The 24367-nt window shown below is 42.9% G+C and overlaps 2 protein-coding genes across 3 annotated transcripts; both read right to left on the bottom strand.

Moving 5' to 3' along the window:
* Window positions 1–690: 690 nt before the first annotated feature.
* On the bottom strand, window positions 691–17140 carry slc27a4 (solute carrier family 27 member 4). The gene is made up of 14 exons (XM_079289633.1): window positions 16834–17140; window positions 15174–15335; window positions 13054–13264; window positions 12722–12905; window positions 10363–10521; window positions 9179–9248; window positions 8918–9009; window positions 8454–8563; window positions 8123–8332; window positions 7685–7811; window positions 7000–7137; window positions 6746–6910; window positions 6192–6338; window positions 691–5262 (listed from the first exon to the last, which is right to left on the bottom strand). The coding sequence occupies exons 2-14, from the start codon at window positions 15332–15334 to the stop codon at window positions 5105–5107; spliced, it is 1932 nt and encodes a 643-aa protein (XP_079145759.1). The 5' UTR covers window position 15335; window positions 16834–17140; the 3' UTR covers window positions 691–5104.
* A 1951-nt stretch (window positions 17141–19091) lies between these two features.
* On the bottom strand, window positions 19092–23542 carry swi5 (SWI5 homologous recombination repair protein). Of its 2 annotated transcripts, XM_079290109.1 has the most exons (6): window positions 23401–23542; window positions 23193–23241; window positions 22936–23039; window positions 22545–22639; window positions 21113–21232; window positions 19092–19536 (listed from the first exon to the last, which is right to left on the bottom strand). In XM_079290109.1, the coding sequence occupies exons 1-5, from the start codon at window positions 23484–23486 to the stop codon at window positions 21138–21140; spliced, it is 429 nt and encodes a 142-aa protein (XP_079146235.1). In that variant the 5' UTR covers window positions 23487–23542; the 3' UTR covers window positions 19092–19536; window positions 21113–21137. The 2 variants fall into 2 exon arrangements, with proteins under 2 accessions (XP_079146235.1, XP_079146236.1); XM_079290110.1 differs by lacking the exon at window positions 21113–21232.
* Window positions 23543–24367: the final 825 nt, after the last annotated feature.

The raw sequence follows: 24367 nt of genomic DNA, 5'->3' as shown, positions 1-24367 counted from the left end.
CTAAAGGTTCAAAAGCAGTTTCACATTCCTCCATTTCAGTTTTTCTGTCCTGATAGGTTCACAGTCTTGGTTGTGTTGTCCCAAAAAGGACAAATAGGTAAAGATAAATGAAACAAAGGGGCATTTACTAACACTTCTCACAGTTCAAGGTAAAACTAAACAATAAAAAGCTCAATAATTTGGATTTCTGAGCTCAGCTCGAGTAGCTTGACATTGCTAAAATTGATTCCATAGATGTCTTGGATCAAACCGCAGTGTGAAGGAATCTCCTTGTTTTCCAAGATATTGAGGTCCTCTCTGATGCATAAGTCTCCTTTTTCCGATTTGATGCAGTACGAAATGTAATATGTGAACATTTCTATAGTACTGTGTAAATTAGGACTTGCTACTTTTTGTAATTGTACGATTGTATGAATCTAATTAGATTATGAATCCATAACTTCTATTCAAATTAAAATAAAAAACACCATCCAGTGTGACCCAAACTACCTAACCAAACGATTGGGACATTAAACACAGCATTTTTAGGACAAATTGTCCTGCTGTTAGTGTTGAAACAGTTGAAACTAGTGTTGGACTGCCGCCAGGATGTTTTATGTTCTTAACAGTCCAAATCTGTCTGGATTCACTGCACACAGCTGGCTTCAATGAAACCTGATCAAATCACAGCAACAGTCAGAGCCCAAGTGCAACAATTTAAATAGGTTTTTATTAATAATGATTTTCCATTTGCAGCACTGCTTTTATCTCATTTTCTTGAAATGCATGATGTATACAGCGAACCTTCAGTGTAGAAGAGGACATCAGTGTGCTGTGTGTGTCTCTCACACACACAGCACACCTCACACACCTCCCCAACACACTCCACACAAGGCGAGAGCTGCCGCCTGTGCAACGAGACAACAAAATAAAGTAATACTTAAAAAAAAAGAAAAGACTTTCACACATATAGGCCGATGCGTATAAACTCCTTTCCTTCTCTAGCATTGCTTGATGTTCCTGAGGACCACGACAGGAAAAAAAACAGACAAAAAGTGCAAAAGGCAGTGTGAGAAAATGTTGATCAGAGGCATGAGGGACAGCGAGACCAGAGACACAGCCGGGGTTTCTGGATCACGGTCTGGTGTGTAATGATCTCCACATGCCAAACTCAACTGTGACCATAGAGGTGACTTGTTCTTAGATCACCGGCCTTTTTTGTTTTATACAGCGTAATCAGAGATATCTTGACTGATTTCAGTATGAGCTACTGGTGACGGTTTAATGTCAACTGATATTCACATTGATTAGCATGGCTCCATAACATGTTTAGTCTCAGTGTATGGGGGCTGGGTTTACATTGTTTTAATGTATCATGTAATGAATTCAAACTATGCAGAGGATCAAGAAAAAAAAGGCAAATTTGTCTCTTAGATGATAATAGATGAAAGAAACAGGGTCAAGTGATTTCAACCAATAATAATAATAATCATAAAATATCAACAGCCTTATTAACACATTTAAATCCATTTCAAATTTGATTTATCAATATATCATGTGTAGTTTCATTTTCACCAACATATTTCCATCTCCAGTAGTTTTAGTTGTCGTGATGAGGTCTTTTCATTGGTCTTCCACACACTGGATTAAACGACAGCATGGAAACGTTCACTCTGTCTGATGAAGGACACGTCGCCCCCGTCTGGTCAAACACGCGTCACCCTGCGCCACAGAGCCCTCACTCCCTTCACTGACTCATCTGGTTTGCCGTGGACTTTTTAAAACAATATCTATTCGCTGTGAAATGGCAAATAGTCGTCTCCTGGTCAACATCTATTATCACACCAATTGGATCCAGAAAAGGTTGCTCCCTGGCTGTTTCCTCGTGCCTTTTAGAAAAAAAGTTAGAAAAACACAACTGCCCTTCGATTGTCTTACACTCATGCATGAATCCCGGTTTTTTTGTTTTTCATATATATACCAAAATCACAAATGCTATGATTTCACGCAAAGAAAACAAAAACATATAGCAGTGAAACAATCAAAGTATAATTAACAGTTCCTTCAAAAAATAATAATTTAAACTCAAAGAAAAAAGAAGAAGAAGAAGAAGAAGAAGTGGAACCATCTTATTCAGAGCGCTCTGCTGTGGGACTGGTCAGCGTTGACAACCCTCAGCCACAAGCATCATAACAGCCAAACTGTGTTCCCTTAGATACAGAACCTTTACTTCACAACATCATCATAGGTCACTCATTTGCTTTTTCAGACATTCATGAGCACATTTCCCACTCATCATCAAAGAATAAATAAAAGTGAAAGAGCGACTCATTGACCCACAGAGGAAGCCGAGATGAATCTAGATGTCTGCCAAACGGCTTTGTTGGTCTTTTCCTCCCAAACAGGGGAACTGATAGGCGAGAGCGACTTTGACGGTCACTGCGGCTGTCGAGCTCACCGGTGTCAGTCAGTGCAAAGGTCGAACGAAGGAAAAGCCGTTTAAACATATCGAGAATCAGTTTGCAGAAGACAAAATAACCAAAGCATTGGCGCAATGAAACTCATGAAGAACAATAAGTCCTCGACACTACAGTTGGCAATGGCCAGCCTGGCTGTGCTGTGGAGGACTTAGGATGTGGCCAGTTTGAAAAGTATGACTAAAAGTCACAGGGTAATGGCAGACTACTCACAACACACAGCGGCAAAATATATCTGAGAACAGTTTTTGAGTGTGTAGTTGGAGCTTTGTGTCACCAGGCCTCTTGAAGATTCTCAAAAAAGAAACCGCCATCAAACACTAAATGAGCTCCAAATAGGAAATATCTGACATGTATTCAAATACTGCTTTGTTACCATTGTCTGAGCATGAGCACAGCGAGATGAAGCAGACATGGCTGAGAGTGGAGGCTCGGTACCCGACGGACACAGCGAGGATCAAACACAGGTGCCGGCTCGAAGGGTCGGATGGCCACGGACGGAGAGGGAGGAGGAAGAGGGAAGAGGTTTTAGATGAATCGAAAGGATTGGGCTGGTTGGCAGACAGATGATAAAGGCATTAAGATGCTGAGCAAATGGAAACTTGGGTGAACAATATCTATAATTAAAGTCTAGAAGACAAATTAAGGTTTAGACGAAGACCAGAGGAGACTCAAAGGAGAGCAAGAAAGGAGGATAACTCCTAGACGAGATGCAACGACGACAGCAGCCTCGCAAAACGTGGACTCTTGCCCAACGACGCATCAACACAACCTCTTCCTGCACCTTGCAGGATGACGGCACCAGTCGCTAGACAGCCACGGACTCTTCAGAATAAATGAGCTCCCATGATTTAGGCCAGCTTTGCGAGGCTACTGTGACAGGGAAGTCAGGGATTATGGTAGGTAGAAGCCGAGTGGATTAAGTCTAACATGAGGAAGCACAGGAGATACTATGTGTGGGCCAGGGCCTGTGAATCTGGGAGGTGAACTCACAGTAAGGCACAGTGCTCTGCTTGCGTGGTTGATGATGCTCATTCATGCTACTACAACCTCTGATGACAGCTACTGCAAACAATGGACAAAACATCGATGACAAAGCACATTTCCTCTTCTTCTTCTTCCGTTCCAGTTCCACACCGTGACAATGTCCCCACTCCCGACTTTGACTCTTTGGGCTCTCTTGAATCTGGCAGTACGTCCCTCCTTAGCACCAGAATATTGTTGAAAACACGAGTCCTCGTTGATCGGATGATTTGGTGCTTCTTTATCTTCAGTCAAGTCTCCTTCATATGTTGTAGAAGAATATACACACACACACCGTATGATAAGACAAAACCTGCACAATACAGCCACACGAACATACTGCATGTCAGCTCAGTATACAAGTCCTGTTTCAGGAAATAGCCCCGTGTATTTAGCCCAGGGTTGAATCAGTCGGATCACTTGACTTTCTGCATTTCGCCCCTTTGTTTTTGAGGACTCCAAGAGTTACTGAAGCACGGATTTGGATACACGTGAAGCAAAAACAACCATTTTCACGACAACAAAAGAGAACACAAAGCAATACAACTTTCATATCATCTTAAATATGTAAAGAAACACGACAACTTAAATATATTTGGTGTGATGCAGACATATTTAAATACAAATCTTTGTTTTATATCAGCGCTCATGTGGTGCGGCTGATTATTGCACTGCAAACGCTGGAGCCCTATTGCACTTTAGTAGATCTTTCAGCTTCAACCACTGGTCTAAATTAACATCTGCAACCGTGGGTCACATGTCAAAGGCGTTCCGAAATCCCCAACATCTACATGGTGTTCCCTTTAAAAAAAAAAAAAAACAGCAAAAAAAACACTTGGTGTCCTTTGCTTATTTTCATCTCAAGCTCTGTAGAGTGTGGTGCAAATGAAGACCAGACAGGTGCAAGAAATATTATCATATAGTTAACCTCATAAAGCTGTAGTTGTCATGCAGGTGTGTCACTGCTGATTGTGCAGGTGAAGTCGGTGGTAGAGCCTCCAGTCTTTTACGAAACAGAGAGACAGTTTAGGTCCTCATAGGTCCCTCCGTTGTCCCACACACACACACTTTTTGTACTGATTCCATTTGACTTCTCAGCATCCTTTAAGTCTGTGGATATCTGTAGTTAATAGTTTTTGCATTCTGGATGCCAGGCAACTACGACTCCACACATCCCTCCCAGTTGTGTCAACCCCAGCAACACATGGTGTGATGGACCAGGATGGATTGGCGTGGCTGCTTGAGGCCTGTGTGGGCAGGGATCGTGTGGCTATTAACGGTGGTTTTAAGTTACCAAATACCAGGTTTGTGCATCTCTCTGTGTTTGCTGAGGTAGCGAGAGGAGTTGCTGGGGATGGATGGAGTGCTGCGTGTGTTTGTGTGGCGTGCATAAGTCTGCTTTGAGGGATTTTAAAGAACAGGTTTTGGGAATACAATGTGTGTGTAGCTGTAAGAATAAAAAAAACAAAAAACATTTGAGTATGGGTGCAAGGGAGTGTGTATGCCTATCACTTTATATGTATTTTATTATGGGGACATGGTCCTGCATTCTGCTATTCTGGTCACGCAATATCGTCTTCTTTTCTGTGTGTGTGTGTGTACATGTGTAGTGGTCAGCCCGCTCATCACAATTTGTGTTTTCCTGACAGGATGGAGCGGTAAAGCTCCTCGTCCAGCTGCACGTAAGACCCTCTTCTGGAATCCAGGAAGTAAAGTTTGTCCGACACTGCGCTGGGGTCAAAGCTGTCCCGACGCAAGTCCATCTTCTGAAACTTAAACGTTCCTGAGAAAGAGACAGAGAGATTATGTAGGTATTTCACGTCGCCAATTAAGCTGCCATTTCACCGTCTTAGCGCCTGTGTCCACGCTACGTTTTTTTTCTGAGTGCCAGCGTCTTTTTTTCCAATTGTTCCAAATGAGGAGAGAGAGAGTTCAAAAATCACTGGTTACGTCACTGTAGAAAATGAAGGAGAAGCTTGTTTTGGCTGTGCCTGTCCATCTAGAGCTGTATGTGTCAGACAGACACTGTCATAACACAGACCGAAAAGCCCATTTGTGGGAGCAGATCGGTCGGGCGGATACAGATTGCTGCTGGTGAGTGTATGGCCGTTGTCTCCAACTTGTCCATCTTGCATTACAGCTGTCAGATTGAGCGCTGACGGCTCAGTAGGAGGTCAAGCATCCACCGGTTGGTGCTCATGGTGGAAAACCAAAGGCAAACAAATAAATAGTGTCCAACTAGATAATAAAAAGCGGCGATGCTGGTCCAGCATACAGCGCTGGGATAAAGCGCTCCCAGTGCCTTGCTGGCGCTTTTCTGCCAGAAAAAGACGCTACAGTATGTAGACACAGACCCTTAGAATTACTTCACTGTCTTACTGCTTTTAGAAAAATATAAAACAAACCCACTATTCAATCAAATGTTCATTTTTAATGAGCATTAGTTAGAGCATGCAGTGTAATTTAAAGCTGTAACGATAGTCAATTGATCATTTATCTGACTGTCAGAAAATTAATCGCAACTATTTTATTTCATATTTCAAGCTAAAAACATTTTCTGGTTTCAGCTTCTTACATAGAGGAGGGGCACATTTGAAATGCTGAGTTTACAAACGGCAAGCAACAATGTGAAAACTGTACAAATCAATCAAGTTGAAATTTAAAATCAAGATTTTCAGAAGCGGACAAACGGCAGTGAAAATAAAATCCTACCCGTCTTGGTGATCTCCGGAAGGAATCGAAGGAACACAGGTCTGGCGTAGGGAGGAAGAGCCTTCTCCATGTCCTTCACAAACTTCCCCAGGTCAGTGGAGTGAGACGGATCAGCGATGGCGGCCATTCCAGCCTTTCCCTCGGCTCCTGTGCACACAGAAAATGTCAGAGGACTAATTCTGTGGCCCACTGAGGTTGAAAGTCAGACTAATGTTCTCTTGGAACAGTTAGTGCGTGTGTTATTTCTGATGTGGCAGCATGCATTTCATAGGTTTTCTGCTGTGATCTGTCTGACTTGTGTATCTAATATTCAATGTAATCACGGTGACAGGAAAGTGTCATCTGTGATTCTTCTCTGCGGCGCCTCAGAACGACAGCTCTGCTTTATATGTAATGACATTTAAAAACCGGTACAATTCACTTTATGTCACAATAGATTATCAATATACTGCAGCTGTGATTACTATCATATTCCACACACCATGGTTCTTGTTATACATCTGTTCAGTCTTCCATTAAACAAATATTCAATCATGTGTGTTGACAGATTTTACCTGGTACTTCCACTCCATAGACGACTACATCTTTCATGTCTAGCAGCTTGCTGAGAGTTCCCTCCACCTCGGTCGTTGAGACGTTCTCTCCTTTCCAGCGGAAAGTGTCTCCTGTACGGTCCTTGAAGAACATGTGGCCGCACTCATCCATGATCAACACATCACCTGGCGAGAGCATATTAATTTAGTCAGTCAGCATAGAGTACAGTGAATAACTCAATATGCACGTTTGTGTATGTGTGAGTGACTCTAACCAGAGAGATAGGCAGTGTCTCCCTTCTCGAAGACACTATGCGATATCTTCTTGCTGGTTGCCGATTGGTTGACATAGCCATCAAACCTCCGAAGAGGGTCATTCTGAATGATCCTGCCGACCAGCTGCCCAGGTTCACCTACAGAGAGAACAGAAGAATTCATGAATGCATAACTGCCTATCATTTAGGCTAATCACATATAAAGTGGATTTTTTGATCTCCAGCAGGGGTTTCAGAAAGGACCAAGTGTGTGCGACTGTATGTCTACAACGCTTACACAATGGAGTTTGTTGAAGCCTTGTTGTGCGCCTATTTACCGGTGTTCAACCCACGTCTTCAGCCAGTAACTTTGGATGTCAACATTTCCAGAAAAACAACCGCAGTGTGCCCAGAGTAATGATTTGTGACAGATGTATAATCATAATGAGTCTTCAGTTTTAAATAATCTTAACATATGGGGCTATTTCCTTTCATTATTCTTATTCTTATGTACAGACGTACACAGAGCACAGACTGTGTCCAGCTTTATTTCACTGATAATAAAACATACAATGTGGATGGGAATATTTGAGCAGCTGCCTGCGCTTCCTGAGGTATTTTTCTGCTCAACACCCCCACTCTGTATGTACTTTTAAGCTTACCAAGTGTAAAGTTGATGTTTAATAAGTGTATCGATTAAACCTACCAGGTTTACAAGGAATACAGACGCCATCAGGTCCCCTAATGAGCTCCATGGTCTCCTCATCAACCCTCACCAGTCTGATGGGGTAGATGAAGGGTAGGATCCTACTGTTGAAGCCACACGCACCAATCTAGAGCACAGACAAAACAAATATGAACAAGGCGTACCAGTTCCAAGCAGCCAAACTGCAGTGCTGTGTGCCGTCTTGTACGAGAAGCGAACAAAACTGAAAAAAACAACTGACGTTTAACATGAAAAGGATCAGAGAGAAAAGCAACGTAATGTGAAACTCTCTGAGGTGAGTGGGTGGTGGTAGTCTTAAGGATTTCAGAAGAGGGTGTTTCACAACACTACCAACTAAAACGCACAACACAAAGCAAATCTTGACAAAAAAAAACAACTGAAAGCCTGTTTGGTGAGAGCATCGTTGCACATTCCCACCTTGTTATCGAAGTTGCCCAGGCTGCAGTTGCACTCTGTGGCTCCGTAGAACTCTGCGATCTGTGGGATGTTGAAGCGGTTCATGAACTCCTCCCAGATGGACTGCCGCAGGCCGTTGCCCAGTGCCATGCGCACCCGATGCTGTTTCTCCACGTCCCGAACTGGCTGGTTCAGCAGGTATCGGCAGATCTCACCAATGTACTGCACAATCTGGAGGAGAACGGAGCAGGATGACAGGTAAGACGTCTTTTGAGTAACACTGTGAGATTGTGGTGTGTTACTCTGCTCACCAAATCTTTGGCAGTGACTTGTAAGCGACATCGTTACTTACAGTGCAGTTGTATTTGGCACAGTCGTCCCAGAAGCGCGAGGCAGAGAACTTCTTTCGGATGACTACAGTCATGCCATGTATAATACACTGGCCCACTCCCACAATGTTACCTGTAGAAAAAAAAATGATGAAATATCGTCATGGTCATAGCATGATCGCCTCAACATGGAAACATACAAACACATCATGTAAAGCAACAACATGCAACTTGCGCCCCATTTTCTGTAAGCGGAGGAAGTCAAGAACACCGAGACTAAGTGTGTGCGAGAATAGACACTCATTCAAAAACACAGGTCAACAATAGCAACTCTTTTTGTTTCAAGCTAAGTTCACCAAGATGAACATTATAAAGGAACTCGGCTGATGCAACGAAACGAGAACCGACAGGCTTCCTGACATGAGGGAAAGTTGCAGATTTGAACTTGTAAAATATCAATTTTAATCCCACACATTTATAGTTTTACCTGCAGAGTGGTAGAGAGGAAGGAAATCATACAACACGTCATCTGGAGTCATGTTAAAGCCGTAATATACCAAGGCTGCCATGCGGTAGTACCTGAAAACCAGGGTGTGGTACGAGAAGAAAGTCAAAACAACACCAACGAGTTTTATATATTTGTCTTGCAACAGTGTTTATACTACACATGAAAGCGGCACGGATCAGCAAAGAGAGCAGCGGCAGGATTCCTGCGCGTCTGTTCGTGAGCCGCACGGCTCCTTCCTACCTGCTGTGCACAACAATAGCAGCTTTCGGCATCCCAGTGGTTCCCGACGTGTAGATGTAGAACAGGCGATCTGAAAAAAGAGAGCAGGGTGAGAGTGAGACAACTTAAATGTCAAGAACTCAATGTGCTACGACTGCTTCGGTCATGCACTCAGGGGCGTACAAATTAAAGCTCCGTTATGTTCAAATGTGTTACTCGGTTTTTAAATACATTTTGCTGAACGCTCACTTCTGTGCAGGAGTGTAAATGCTTGGCTTCGATCCTTAACTACAGGCCTATTCAGAGTTTTGATTGAAAGCTCATATTGAATAGGTTACAACACTGATGCATAGAGGGAGAATAAAGCAGAATCCATTGTTAACGATTGTAAAATTACACCAACAAGTCCCTCTTTTTCTCTGGGATAGTGCAATGTGTAGGCAAAGTGGTCAATGCTTAGACAGCACCATCCAGTCCAGACCCAAACTCCAGCATCCAGATGTGTACAAACTGGCTTTAGATTCAGTTGAGGGTTCCTTGGCCATGAACCACCTGTGTTTGGATTTTGCTTTCCTGCTCACAACCGATTTTATCTGTAACAAACTCAAACTACTAAACAGAAGAAATACACGTCTGAGCTCCGAGTCACAGCCAGAGATCTGGTGGTTATGTACTACCTTAATCCATATACACATTTCAAACCTCTTCACCGAGTTGTTTGTCATTTGTATATCAGCTGAGTGGGTGCCACGTCTTTCCAAGTGTGAACATGAACAAAGGGCACAGGTTTTTATTGCTGCAGCAGTCAGTGATTAGATACAGTGTTCAAGAGCAGGAGTGAGTGAGCAAGTTTGTCCTTACGTCAACCGAGGCTTTCAGGAGAGATTGTACTGCATGCCCTAGATATTGTAAAGCCCTCAGAGGCAAATGTGTGAGGCAAGTATGGTTTACATGACTTGATTTAATATCTTGGATTCAATTCGTCCTCCTTCAACCCATGCACTGCAGTTGCCTTAGAAACAAGAAACCAATATAGTCTCTGGTGATGAGTCATCGGTCATTCCAAATAACTATAACAGCAAAAACAGTGGCAAATTCTGGTTGATCATAATGTCTGTATTACTTTGGTTAGAGTAAGTACTGAACTTGTAATTGAAACATTTGTTTTACTTATGACCAGGACATCTGTTGTTTTTTTGCCTTACCTGTGAAGCAGCGTTGCGGCCGGCTTGGCAGGTGAGACGGGGCGTTATCCAGCAGGGGCTCCAGGCACTCGGTTCCCTGTGGGACTCGTTTGGGGTCCCAGTCTCCTGAACAGAACATCTGCACCGTTCTCCCCATTAAACTGTGGACCTCAGACACCGCTGTGAGGGTAACAGAAGCACATTAAAGTAGCGTTAATACATTACATTGTACAATACATTACTGTCCCAAATTACAAGAGGACTTCATGTGGCACGACATTTAAGCACCACAGCAGACAAGGGGAAAAGGAGGTACATGGCAGAGTAACAAGGGACAGAGTAGGTTGAAATAACTTGGGGTGGAAGGTGAAGGAGAGGAGAGAGGTGCAGTGGGACAAAAGGGCATGAGAGTATCAACATGTTGGAAGGGAGCAGGAAACAGCTCTCATAGCTCTCATGTAAAAAGAGTGCATCTTAATCTAAAAGCCTTAAGTCATGCTGGCTCAGTATTAATGCTACTGGCTTGACTTTGGCCTGCTCTGTAGCAATCGTGGAGATCGGGGCTTTTTTAGATTGGGCAGGGACCCAAAAGAGGGTGATGAGGAGATTGAAATAGATCCCTCATTTATTTTTGACCATTCAACCGAGCTGCTGCACTTTCATATCGTTAGTGTGTCCCAAGTCTCAGCAATATCATAACACACCGCAGGTTTGTATATTAGACATTAGAACAAGTAATTTGTTCTGTTTGTACTTAAAAAAAACCCTCCAAAATACACACATCTGATCATGTAATGTTTGATTTCAATCTTAAATCGAATGTGTTTATTTATTATTTAATGCAACAAATATAAGGTCCAGACCAGTACCAAAAGGAAAACATAGGGATATAGACACTGAACGTTTGAGCTGCCTTTTCAGTCCTGGCTACAGACTTTCTGTGCTGCTGCTAGTTAGGAGTTTATTGACCGCTTTGTTTCATTTTAGAAGGAAGAACATGAACACAGGTGGGATGTTATTCATCTCTCCAGACATGGGGTGAAGCAATTTGTGTTAAATGTGAGGAAATCCTAATTTATCTTACTGACATATTTCTCTCCAGGCCACTATGCCAGATAGTGTGCCGATCACGAACCATTGGGACTAAAATAAATATTTCAGGAAATCCTGCGACCCTCTGAATTCTGATTTACAGACCAACAAATCCAGAACTGGTTTTGTAACAGAATTTGTATTTGCCAGCCTGCATTGATATTTGGGTTACTGATCACAATTGTATCTTATTCAACAATAACCTTGCCTATTATCAAGAATTTGCCTCCTCTGATTTCCAGATCTGCTCTTCCATTGACACCAATTTGGTTTTAACACCACCTGTTCAGCCATTCTAAATAGAATTGCACCTTTTAAAAGAGGAACGCCCAAAGGAGACTTTTCAGCCATGGATGAATGAGGATATCCGCTCATCGAAGAGAATCGGTCGTGAAATCAGTACAGAAATGGAAGGTCACGCAATTAACTCTTCACCTCGACACCTCAGCAGTTCAAAATGGTCGCGGTAACTACTTTGCGGAGATCATTGAGAGAAACCAGCATAACACCAGAGTGCTCTTTGAATTCATTAGCTGCAGATGCCCCACCTAATGGCATTGAGCCCTCAACAAGAGATTAGCAAGGAGCTTTTATCTTTCTTTTCCAACAAAGTCATGAATATATAAGAAATGCTTCGACCTCGCCGTCTCTTGTAACACCCGAATCTCCTCGTCATTTGTCCTGCTCTCAAAATAGATTTAATTCCGTCTCAATTGATCATTTGGGCCAAAACCATAACCAATACGATGCCGCCATCCTGACATCTTGATATCCTTCCCACTCGCTTATTTGAAGTGCTATACAAACAGTTTTATGTCAAATATTTGTATATGCTGTAATTATTATCCAGTAAAGCTAAGTATTTAATTTACATCTGCTACGTTGTCGTTTCAGATGTTTTTCCATACAGACCATTTATCAGCTCTCTTTCTGACCAACTCAGACCTTGAACCCGGCAGATTGATGATGGAGGTGTTTCTTTCCATTCCATCAGCCATTTGAAGCTCCACTGGCTGATATTGAAGAGACACCTCCTCTGAAACCCATCTATCTTTTATGACCTCTGCTCTCTGCACCACTCACCTCACAGAGGACACATAACAGCACTAATCAGCAGAAATCAGTGCTGTACAGATCGTAAAGCCCTCTGAGACAACCTTCAGACTTTTAGCCATAAACCTGACAATGTTGCAACGATAACAAACACAATCTGCCCCCAATATATCCTTCAGATGTTTCCTAACCGCTACCTCTGCACATCCCCCTCCTCAATCCTCCCAGCTCTTACCTTCATTCAGCTCTGAGCCAAACACCACCGCCTTGGCATTGGAGATGGTGACACAGTGGACCAAGGCCTCTAGTCTCAAATTGAAGTTGATAAGAGCGGCCTCTACGCCGATTTTGGCCATGCCGAGCCATAGGCCCACATACTGGGAACTGTTCTCCATGAAAAGAGCCACCACGTCGCCGTCCTGAAGAAAGAAACAACAAAAGGAGGGGCTTGTCTTACTGATCATCATCAACCGATTGACTGAAGTTTATTTCTATTTAACGTAAAGGGGCCATGTGATCTTTTTCCGCCCAATTCTTTCAGGACTTTTTTGTTTTGTTCGGCCCTACCTTGAAACCCCTTTCCAGCAGCAGGTTGGCCACTCTGTTGGAGTACTCATCCAACTGTCGGAAGGTCCACTTCTCCCCGGTGCCCTCGAAGATCAGTGCTGTCTTGTCCCCGTGGCGGGCCACCGTTTCAGCAAAGATCTTGGGAATGGTGTTCTTCTCTCGGAGGTGGCGTCTGACATTCATCTTCACCTGCAATAGCACACCTGCCGCACTGAAGGAGCAAGAGAAAATGTCATTAAAATGGAGGAAACAGAGAATTTACAATAACTCTTCCTGGTATGATTCTGTTACAATGTTACAATTCTAGGTGTTGATTTGTGTCACGTCCTCTGCGCACTAAATGCATGAATGGCAAGAAATTGAACCAGAAACTTAAGATATTCTTTGGATAATGGTCAGCATTAATATAAGGTGTGCAAAATTTGTAGCTAAAGGGCCCAAATTTGGAAAAGCACGAGTCACGTCATTCATAGTAATTCGATTTTCAAAGCTAAATATTTCTTAAAATAGCTCATCTACAGCTGTAGTTGACCAACTAAGTTCATCTGTTTCCTATACTGTGCAAAACGTAACACAAGGCATAAAACATTATGACAGAGATATCGGGGTGGGTCCCGGGGCAAAGTCTGCCTAAATGGAAGGATGTCACTTGATAATTTACATTTATGGTGCGAAGGCAGATAGTAGGCATACTCCAGAGTACGATATTATGACACAAACACCATACAAATACATTGTGGTGGTGATATCTTTTATCATTACACGGGACATTGGCTCCATGTTGGTCCAGATAACCATAATCTGTCATGATGCTTCAGTCATTAGAACCCTTAGCTGTGTGGAGCGTATTCTGTTGCAACAGAGGAGCTGTACTTTGTAATTATCATCTTTCTCCCAAGATACTTTTTTTCAGTAGTTGGAAAAGTGACTTTTAGTTAGATCTTTAATAAATCTGATATTATTTAATTGTGCTGAATTCTTCTTTCTTTATTTACATTCATAAGTTTCATATTGTAAACAGAGGCTTTGCACCAACTGAACCACCCGGTGACAATCACGGCTATTAGCAGGGACAGAAATATGAATACTGGAGGTTGGGTTGGCTTACAAAGGCATTAAGGTGTGAATAATACGGTTTCTTAAGGAGGAAATACCTAAGGCTTGTCACAGTACAATACTAAATAGGAATAGATGAGTCACTGGGGACAGGGCATGCTTTGCCAGGCTCAGATGTGGTCCATTTTTAACCTTGGGGCTTCAGCCATTATCAACATATAAATAATTATAACGCTATCAGAACTGCACTCAGAGTGAGGGTTGTTTGCATGTGAGCAAGTGCACACAACTAGCTGACGCTAGTAACAGGCCTAAAGAAGAGGACACATACTTATGGCTCTTATTTTGAAAATTCAGCAGAATGCCTTTAACATACAGCCTTGGAAACTGTGATTTCTAACTCTCTAACCAATGAGAAAGCAGAGGCCATTTTTTTGTACACAGTGGGTCACAGAAGCTCTGATTACTTCTGGTTTGGTCAGTTTGGCTTATAAGTCACGGAGAGGTCATTAACACTTTTACAATTTCCTGTTTTACCATGACTGGAGCTATAGAAGAAAAGAGGAAGTGAATCCCAAACCAATTACTATGGTAACCTCCAAATGTAAATATTGGCTCTAGGCAAGACAGTTAAAAGATCTGCTCTTTCCCATTCCTCTCTATTGTCCTTTGTCCTTCAGTTCAGGCTACCTGCCATGTCAGGTTTTGAAACACGTACAACAGGAGTGTGCAGCTTGTCGCCAACATGGCTGTAAAAGCAGGCCAGTGGAGGAAGAGCCTCCGGTCTTTTGAATGAACACTGTAGGAATAATAACCAATTTTATAAAGAAGCCATGATTCACCTAATTGTTTTTAACAGTACATTGAGACAATGATAGGACTACAGACACGTACTGTAGTGACACTGCACTATATTTTGGCTGTGGCTCCCTTTAAGACAAAGTGAATCAACAGCAATGATTGTAAATGCTTGAAAGAAAAAAAACATTGTAATGACATGAATGTTCTAGGTTTCATTAACACGGGAAGCGTGCAAACACATACAGAAAATGCCCAATGCTTACTGTAAGTCTCTGCCAATGGTTTTGGCAAAAATCTGCAGGAAGCTCCATCCTCCGCTTCCCAGGTAGAAGATCAGGACGGCTGGGAGAACCTGGTACCAAGGCAAGCCCACCAGCAGCCTAAACACGAACAGCAGCGCTGTGGAACACGCTAGACGCATCATCCTGAAAGAATGCACAAGCACGTATAAACATACACACACACACACAGATAATGGCTGCAGACCGCAGCAACAGTTCAGACCAAACATCAGTTCAGTAGGAGAAAGGTTACATGTGATTAAGGAAAGCAAAGAACACAAATTTTGAACATTCCCCCGATAGTGTTTGAGGAAACCACTTCAAGAATGTAATCTGTGATTTTGGTTACACATCCTGTGCCCAAATAAATCAACCGACGCTGCGAGCTGGCAATAAATGAGGAAGGGGTCACCCATATGTAACTATAGTGTATATTGTCATGTAAGTGTTCACAAACATGTAGAACAAAATGCATTTCGTCTCACATGGGCAGAATAAAACTGAGAAAAACCCTGAGTTTTATTTTCTCTTGCAGTTGAATAAAACCCAAGGCTACGGAGACCTTGGGGAAGTCCTAACTCAACCAAAGTGTCTTTAGTGCCGGCTGAGAGCAGCAGAGGACAGCGTGTGTTGACATTGGTGTTCCGTGCCACCTGATAGCTAGGAAGATGATCCTAAAGCAGAAAACGATAGGCTTACATAGGCTGCTGCAGATTATATATTCATCAGCCTACAGAGAAAAAAATATAAATAAACGGCAGGATTGTAATTTCAAAACAACTGAGCACATTTGAAAGATATCCGTTTTATGGCTGAAAGCCTGTAGCGCTTTCTCGCGAGCCAAGAAGCTGACTGGATATGTATTTGCTGTGTCTCCCTGCATGAGGCTGTAATGATGATGATGGCTATATCATAGCGATTCAATATGTCTGCTGCTATAATATAGACCCGCGCTCTGTGTTACAACACTATTATTCTGAATGTACCACGGATCAACATGATGGCATTTTTTTTATACAATTTTAGGGAAAATTATGAATTCAGAACGCTGAACAAAAAAAAAAAAAGCTTCATCATTCGCCGCCGCTACACCCGGAAATCCAAGAAGCGCGTAGCATCATATTGCGGTAGTGGATGGGGAAATGATAGCGAGGCTCAACCCACTGTTGGTTAGACTACGCCTCGCTAACCATGCCATGTGCGCGTTCAGAGCCAGGGCCGTGAACAGTTATTGGACAATATTCATCGTGCTAACCTGATGTAGTTTATCGTGGGCACCGACGCGCCTGCGAAGCAGGATGCGCACCACATTGCGCGCATCGGCTTAGCTCGGAAGCGGATGGACAAGCGCGAGAGCAGCCTCTTTTAGGGAGACGATGCATGCTAAAATATGCAGTCCACATGCACATAAATGACCTCTCGTGGACCGAGAGCTGCCCGATATTAAAGTGTCGCGCCACCTCTCGAGTCCTGTGAGTGGGTCGATCGCCCACAAGGTTGACAGAGGACAATAGTCACAGCTCGCTCGCTTTCTCCTCGCGCACACAATAACCAGAGCCATCCGTTGAAGTTGAACATCGCGGGGGCGCACGGTCACCTCGCTCTGTGGCTGGGGTGATCGGTTTTTATTTTGCTTACATACCTTGCACCTCGTTCACCCAGTCACAGCATGTAGGTGCGCAGAAATCCCAGACGTGAAACCCGTTAGTGTGCAATCTCGACCCTGATCGGCTTACAGGCCAGCCTGGTCGCCCCGTCCGCTCCTCGCCGCTTGACAGAGGCTCACAGAAACGCACCAAGAGACGGGCACACACGCACCGGGATCCCCTCCTGCTGTAATACCACAATGAGCTGCTGCTGCTGCCACTCCGCTCCTCTCCCGTGCGTCGCGAGTCAAATTCACCTGACTGTGCGCGTCGACTTTGACCCCGCGATCATCATCCGCTCATTGTCGCAATTATTGATATCATATCTGGGATCATTGTAGCCGATAAGCTCGCTAGCAAGCGCAATTCAAATGACCTTATAATTTTCTTAGCTGCGCCCGCCCACCCCCGTCAGCGTCCCATCAGTGCATCAGGAATAAGCGCTGACGGACAGGTGCCTGGGCCAATCGGGGGGGTGGTGGTTCTGCACACATCCCATCCGGTAGGGGCGGGGTCTGCGGCTCTGGTGAAGAGGAAATGCGGTGCGGCCCTGCCTGCTCTCGCCGACAGAAAGCGAGATCGGCTTCTACCCGGTAGTGACAAGGAGCCTGATGCGGATCCGTGGGGCTTAAAACGGTTGCGCTGCACTGTCATGCATCACTCCGCGCCCGGCCAACAGCATGTGCTTTGACTGCGCATCCGTTAACTGAACGGGACCCGCGGAAGATCGAGGAATGAGGAAGAACAGGGTGTCAAACAATAGCCTGTTCCTCTCTTGTAGGCGCCACCGAGGCCCAAGATCTACACTAAAAACCCACCAGTTTGCAGGTTTGGCCTGCAACCGAACGCTCCATCAGCTGATTGCTTGAGTTGAAAAGCTCTAGCATATCTGTGCAAATGAAAACCTGCAGTTGTCTTTGCGCTCACAAGGTTAAAAATACTGTAGGTGTAGCTTACATGTACTTAAAACGTACAGTGAGATGATTATAATTGTGCCACATAACCGTCAGTGGCTGGAAAACAATTGCCCAAACCACATACAAAGTGACATAAGGTATGATAACAAAATTGCCTTGCCGATTATGCAAAAAACTCAATTACTTGTATGCGCAAAAATATCTCCAATAAAAAGGTGATTGTGATTACTTCTAAGCCGAGAATAGTCTTGCAGCACACGCCGACGCAATAGAATAACTTAGGTCTAGTTTGAATGACAGCCGGAGGCTGACATTTCACACAGCGTTCATAATGTCATGGAACACATTATTAGGGAACATTGCAAAAGACATACTGTAAAAAGAGTGCTGTAAGACACTGCTGCAGGTCAAACGAGGTTACTTCCCTCATGATCTATTCGAGAGAGCCCAAATGAATGGGGATACAATTATTTCTAATTTCTATTTTCAAATAGTTGACTGCATTTTCAACAATACCAAAGTCTTGTCACATAAAAGTCAAAGCTTGGCATTTATCATCTGGTTTCAACTGATACACGAACACGCTGTATATACCACACTGACCCCAGTATGTGAGTGTCAGGCAATTCTCAAATCAGGATAAGGAAAAAATAGGATGAGCTTTGACCTGCAAATGACTCTTTCCACCATTCACTCACAATTTCACATGAAGGAACAGACTTGCAAACACAGCATCAGTCTGCTATCAGTCCAAGAAGACACATTATCAGTGGTTGTCAGACAGATAAGGGCACGCCCAGTATATTATGCTGCTCGCCTCTGTTGTCTGTTCAGTACTCTAAAAATGTCTTGCAAGCGCAGCAGCATTATGGAGTTTTTTCTTCTTTAAATACAGGACGCAAATACCCAACCCTTTCTCTTTAGTTGAACTTCAGATGGTACAGTGGAGACAGACAGGAAACTGAAAAGGAGTGTGATAGTTACCGAACATCCTTTTCCCCTCCAGTAGAACTGTGGGTGGTGATGAACATGACCTAAAGGGGGATGTTCGCAAACTAACAGGTCATATTTTGGGTTGAATTCAGCAGACAGGCGTGTTATAAAAGAGGAATCTATCAAAATAAGCTAAATGTAATCATGTCAAATGTTACCATTTCATTCCACAAAGTGAATGCTATAACAATGATGTGTCCAACTCAATTTCCATAGTGGACAATGAGGCGACAATGCAAATGGGAACATGGTGTCTGTGGTGGTCTGATACTTATTTATTACACGTTATCGTCAGCTTACAAAGCATCATGTACCAAGAGCCAGTGCATTTCATTTTACACTTTAAGATAACACTCCAGCATTCCCTCTTTTTTTGGTAATAACAAACCAGAGTCAGAAAAGTAATAAACACTCATGCAGCCATCATCCAAACTCTAGTTACATAAACTCAAATGTCAAAACAGAACAAAAAAAAAGCCTGAAGTTAATGGCCTCTTAAATATCACGTCTGCAGGCATGGCCTGCTTCATCCTCCTCGTATTATGCTCATTCCCACGTTAGAAATCATCACTCGGTAAAGAGGTGAAGACTAAATCACCACGACAATGGGCGAACCTGTGTCTTCAGTCCAAATCAATCCTCCCAGCTAAAGAAGGTGCTTTGGTCTTTTCTCTCCTTGGTCTGAGGAACCATCCTCACCACTGTCATTTCATAGGTTTTGTTTTCAGTCATCCAGCTCCAGACCAAAGTGGCTGTAGAGATCTCGTGTGGTGGCCCCCCTCACAGTAGCTGCAAGATATAGCAAAGTAAGGGTCAGGCTCCTTCAGCGGATTACAGGGTCAACTCCCTCTAGTGCTGATAAGCACACCAGTTGGCTTGTACTGTTGTGTACAGGGATCAACAAATCTGAAGCATTTGTTGCTACATCATGCTAATGTAATGCACTGCTTGATGATGATAAGCGATAGCTCAGCCATAAAGTGATGCAACGGTTTGTCCGTTGCTTAATCAAATTGTATTCATTTGGTGGGTGTGCACGTGCGGTGCTGTTGAAGTAAGGGGGTTTGAAGGCCGGGAGCTTCAGAGCGGTTCACCGTTTGATGTTTTGTCAATCAGCGTTGGGCCTGCGGGGCAACACTCGGGGCTTCGCTGGGTTAAGGTCCTGAAGGGTTTCGGTTCAAAATTGTACTTTTTCGGTCTCTTTTCTTTCACTGACATTGTTAATATCAGACCACAGTGTCAAATTAATAGATTTTGTTCTATTCATTTACTGTATATAGGCAAAACTATTGTTTATAAACAGTAGAATCTGTCAGGAAAAACTGTCAACAACTAATCATTTAAAATCAACACTTTTACTGTTTATTCAAAATATGTTTGTTTTCACCACAAAACTTCATTTTATCACTTTATCCAAAAAATCAATCTTCTCGTCACTTACTCTTGATAAGGCAAGTCTATATTCATATATTTTATATTTTACATGAATGACAACGGGAAATGTATCATGAGGGAAACTCCTGGATTAAATAAATAGCTCCAAACGTCTGAAAATGTACATTTAGAAGATTTGTTGGGAGATGTGACAATAGCTTTAATGCCTGAGAGATAAAGGGACAGTTGTCTTGGGGGGGGGGGGGGGTACTGCCTCCTCTCTCACTCTCCAGACCGCCCATCTCCTCGCTCTCAGAATAAAGGCATACAACAGCAAGTGTTTAGTGTACACTCTTTGTGAAAGTGTGTGTGTGAAAGAGAAGGAACACGATTGGGGGGGGGGGGGGGGGGGGGGAAATAGAGGATGATAGCGAGTGTTTGTATTTGACAGTTTGAGAGTGTATGCATGCGTCTGCAAGACAGACAGAGATTGTAATTGTGTGTGTGAGAGGGATGTGAAAGACTGCCATTGTGACAGAGGGGAAACGCCACCTCCATTCACTAAGAGGTCATTATCATCCCGACTCTCCTCTGCACTGTACTGACCCACAATTTAAGAGATGGCAAGCGTTAAACTCACAATATAGATATAAAACCAGATAGCACAGTTTTTCTAAACAGACAACTGCAGAAGTGGGAAATAAGTGACATTAAAGCATCTAAGGAATATACGACTGATCAGTGTTGTTCCTGTGTTCATATTCCACAAAGACCAGCAGACTAAATCAGAGGATGTCTAGATGTTATTTGACACCACACAAACAAAAAGTCATGTTTGTTATGATACGCGCACAGACCATAATGGGACTTGGCTATGATTCACAAAAACCTTCCTTAACAAGAGCATAATGTGTGAACTCCACACTTCCTCACCCTGATGCAGCTGCGACACATGCACACAAATATATTTTAAAAAGACACACAGACTTACACTCATTGTAGCCTGTTGACTTATACTAGTGTGGGCCCAGACAGACGCATATCTGCAGCGTCACAGGAGTTATGACAAAAGTTGTCGGGGGAAGATGAGGCGTCAACACAGCTTTCTGATCTTTCCGAGAAAGGAATCAATGATTGTTAATTATAGCACCAAAAGTGATGTAATTTCAACAATATTAATATTTATGTCATCATATCACGTATGACAACAACGCTTATCAATATTAGCCAACATATTACTGGACACAGAACATGAAAGAACTCAGAGTGGCTTCGCGATAGGGTGAATCTAATGAAATGAAGGTTTTATAGGCAGGCCAATGGAATCTTTATGTCAACAGAATCAGCGTTGTGGGATTAAACACTGTCCGAAGTTAAACCTGGCTCTGGTTTATGATTAAGGCCTCAGAGGGAAACAGAGACACTGCTCTGTTGCCCTCTGGTGGCTGGTTGTGTAACAACTTGACTACACTTCCCCTACAAGCAATACAAACGTTCCTTTGATGATTTACTTTTAAATAACCTGAATGTAAATTGTATCAAACATAAAGATGGGCATGGCTGCATATCAACGTTTTAGGAGTACACTCGCATTCATTTTCTCCACAGATATAATATTTCATTGGTACCCATTAAAATACCACGAGGTATTAGACTGTGACAAACCGTGTATGACCGTGTGGTGAACATGATGTTGTCTTTGTCATTATTTACATTCTTCTCAGCAACTGAAGTAGTTTTAAGGATGTGATGACACCTTTGTACAGTTTGTTTTCTTTGGTCCGAATCACACCAGAAAAAAAAAAAAAAGACATATTGTTGTATGTGTCATCTAGTCTGTTCAGTGTTCACACTGCCGTATCATTAATGAGCCAAGAGGTTTAAAACATGACTCAACTCAGTCAACAGACAGATTTGGGTAGCTGTCATCTCGCAACACTCGGGTGTGGAGAGTCTGCAAAAGAAATAGTTGAAAACGTCTCACACGATCAACTGGACTTAATCTGTCATGTGCATAAAAAAGGCCCACTGCTAACAGAGGGAGGAGAGGATGCATCCTATAAATGGCTGCTACATTCAGCAGCCGAGTTGCGTGTATGCTGTGGGTTCATGTTGCTGTCATATGTACATTGTCCACGCCTCATTAGACTCATTCCTGCACGGTCACATGGGGCACTCCCCATGTGACCGTGCATCAGATATTAGGACGTCATTGTGGGAGTGAAAGCTCACAGTAGGGTTGAATGAATCAAGCCATAAAGGATCAGCATGAAAGTTAATGGCAAAAGCTATCCATAAGTATATTATTGATAATCACTGTCCAGAATCGATTTTTGAATTTTGGACTTAATTCTACTGTTATGCATGTTTATATGGTGCTAAAAACTAGTGAATTCAAATGTCTATACAAGCATTTCTCTTACCAATACGGCCCAGGAGTGACTGTCCAATGTCTTTGATGTCATTGTATTCATGCAGCATATCAATGTGATGCTCCAGCTCCTCTACTCTGCATCCACTGGAGAAACACACACAGTCTCACAAAAAATGTGCAAATGCTCATGCAGAGGCGCACAAACACACACACACACAATACAAATAACTGAAAAAAACCCAAAACATATCAGATTAACAAAACTATGCACAGGCAAGAAGAGTGCACATGCATTATGGGTAATTCACAGGATTATAGTGGGGATCAACACTATTGATTCACTGCGCCTAACACTAAACTAAATCATCAACACTACATACTTACCCTTTAGCATACAAAGGCTAACATGCAAGAAGACAAAAGCACACAGCTGTACTCACTCAGCCTCCAGCTGTGCTATCTCTGTGTCCAGCTGCTCTCTTCTTCTCTGCAGCTCAGCTACCTCCTCTGCAGGGCTAACTTTAGCACTCTCTGTCACTTGAAGCTGTCAGGTGCAAAACAGGCAACCATGAGGCTGGGATGCACATGGATGTATGCACGTGTGTGTGTGTGTGTGTGTGTGTGTGTGTGTGTGTGTGTGTGTGTGTGTGTGTGTGTGTGTGTGTGTGTGTGTGTGTTTTAGAGAGGGTTTACTTACAGGTGATTTGAAGTTAGAGTGTACTCTCTTAAACTGTGAGGAGGGAGTTCTTGGGAGAGAGGGAAGGGAACTATTGTTAAAGATAGGATGTGTTCAACTTGAGGAGACAATGTATAAAGAATAAGCAATGCCTTAAAATAATGGTATGCCCGTTGCTATCAGCTAACTTTAGCTGTTAGTGTAAGAAGCTAACGTTATATAACGTTACCTTTTCAGTGCTCCTCTCTTCAAGTCGTTCCCCTCCGGTGTTGAAACGTGGCTACAGTGAGTTTCTTCAGACTGCTCTGTGTCCATAATGTCTTTATTGTAAAAGTAAGTGTGGTATAGTTATAGTAGGAGCAGCAAACGGCCATCGAGGAAAGTAGGAAGTTCGCAATTCGCGGCTAATGGTAAACAGACTCATGATTGGTTCTTGAAACCGAGAGGCGGGACTTCGATAGATCCACTCTTCTCGCGAGAGTTTTGGGAGACTTTACAATATTTGCATATTTAACTGATATTAACTCGAGTTCGTTCCTTCTGACACTCCTCAAACTATTAAACACGATCACTGTCCATAAACAAAACAACCAACATTTAATTGTAGTTGTATGCATAGTAATGCATCTATGTAGTTCAGAATCTGGCCTCTTGTCTTCTACCTACAGTAAATTAAGAAAAGTGGGCTAAATTCCGTTTTCGGGCATTCACAGATCCCTCTGTATTTTATATAATTACTCATCAGCACGAATACTCATATAAAATGATTGTCAAAATAAATGATATCGGCTACAAATCCAATGGTCCTATTATATGGCTATTTGACACCAAATCATGTGTTTGACTGGGATGTGTCAACCATCAGATGGCGACAAAGTACAATTTAAGTTGACTCTTCTATTGCTGCCTTCAAAACATCTCACTGTTGATTTCCCTCACAACATACATATTCTCCCATTCTGTGTGTGTGTGTGTGTGTGTGTATGTGTGTGTGTGTGTGTGTGTGTGTGTGTGTGTGTCTGAAACAACCCACTCCCTTGTTGACTAAGAAAAAGCTGTATAACCTGAAGGAGACGTTGTGGCATATATTAATGTGAACGTCTAAACTGCTTCTCTGAACTGCTCTGGTGCCACTCAGACTCATTCAAAGCCACCAGCGGTACCTCAATCTAAATCGGTGGTGGATTAAAAAAAGC

This window comes from Melanostigma gelatinosum (assembly GCF_949748355.1).
Source record: "Melanostigma gelatinosum genome assembly, chromosome: 18".
Classification (NCBI taxonomy): domain Eukaryota; kingdom Metazoa; phylum Chordata; class Actinopteri; order Perciformes; family Zoarcidae; genus Melanostigma; species Melanostigma gelatinosum.
Note: the sequence above shows the minus strand (reverse complement) of the source record. Positions and strands in the feature narration are given on the sequence as shown.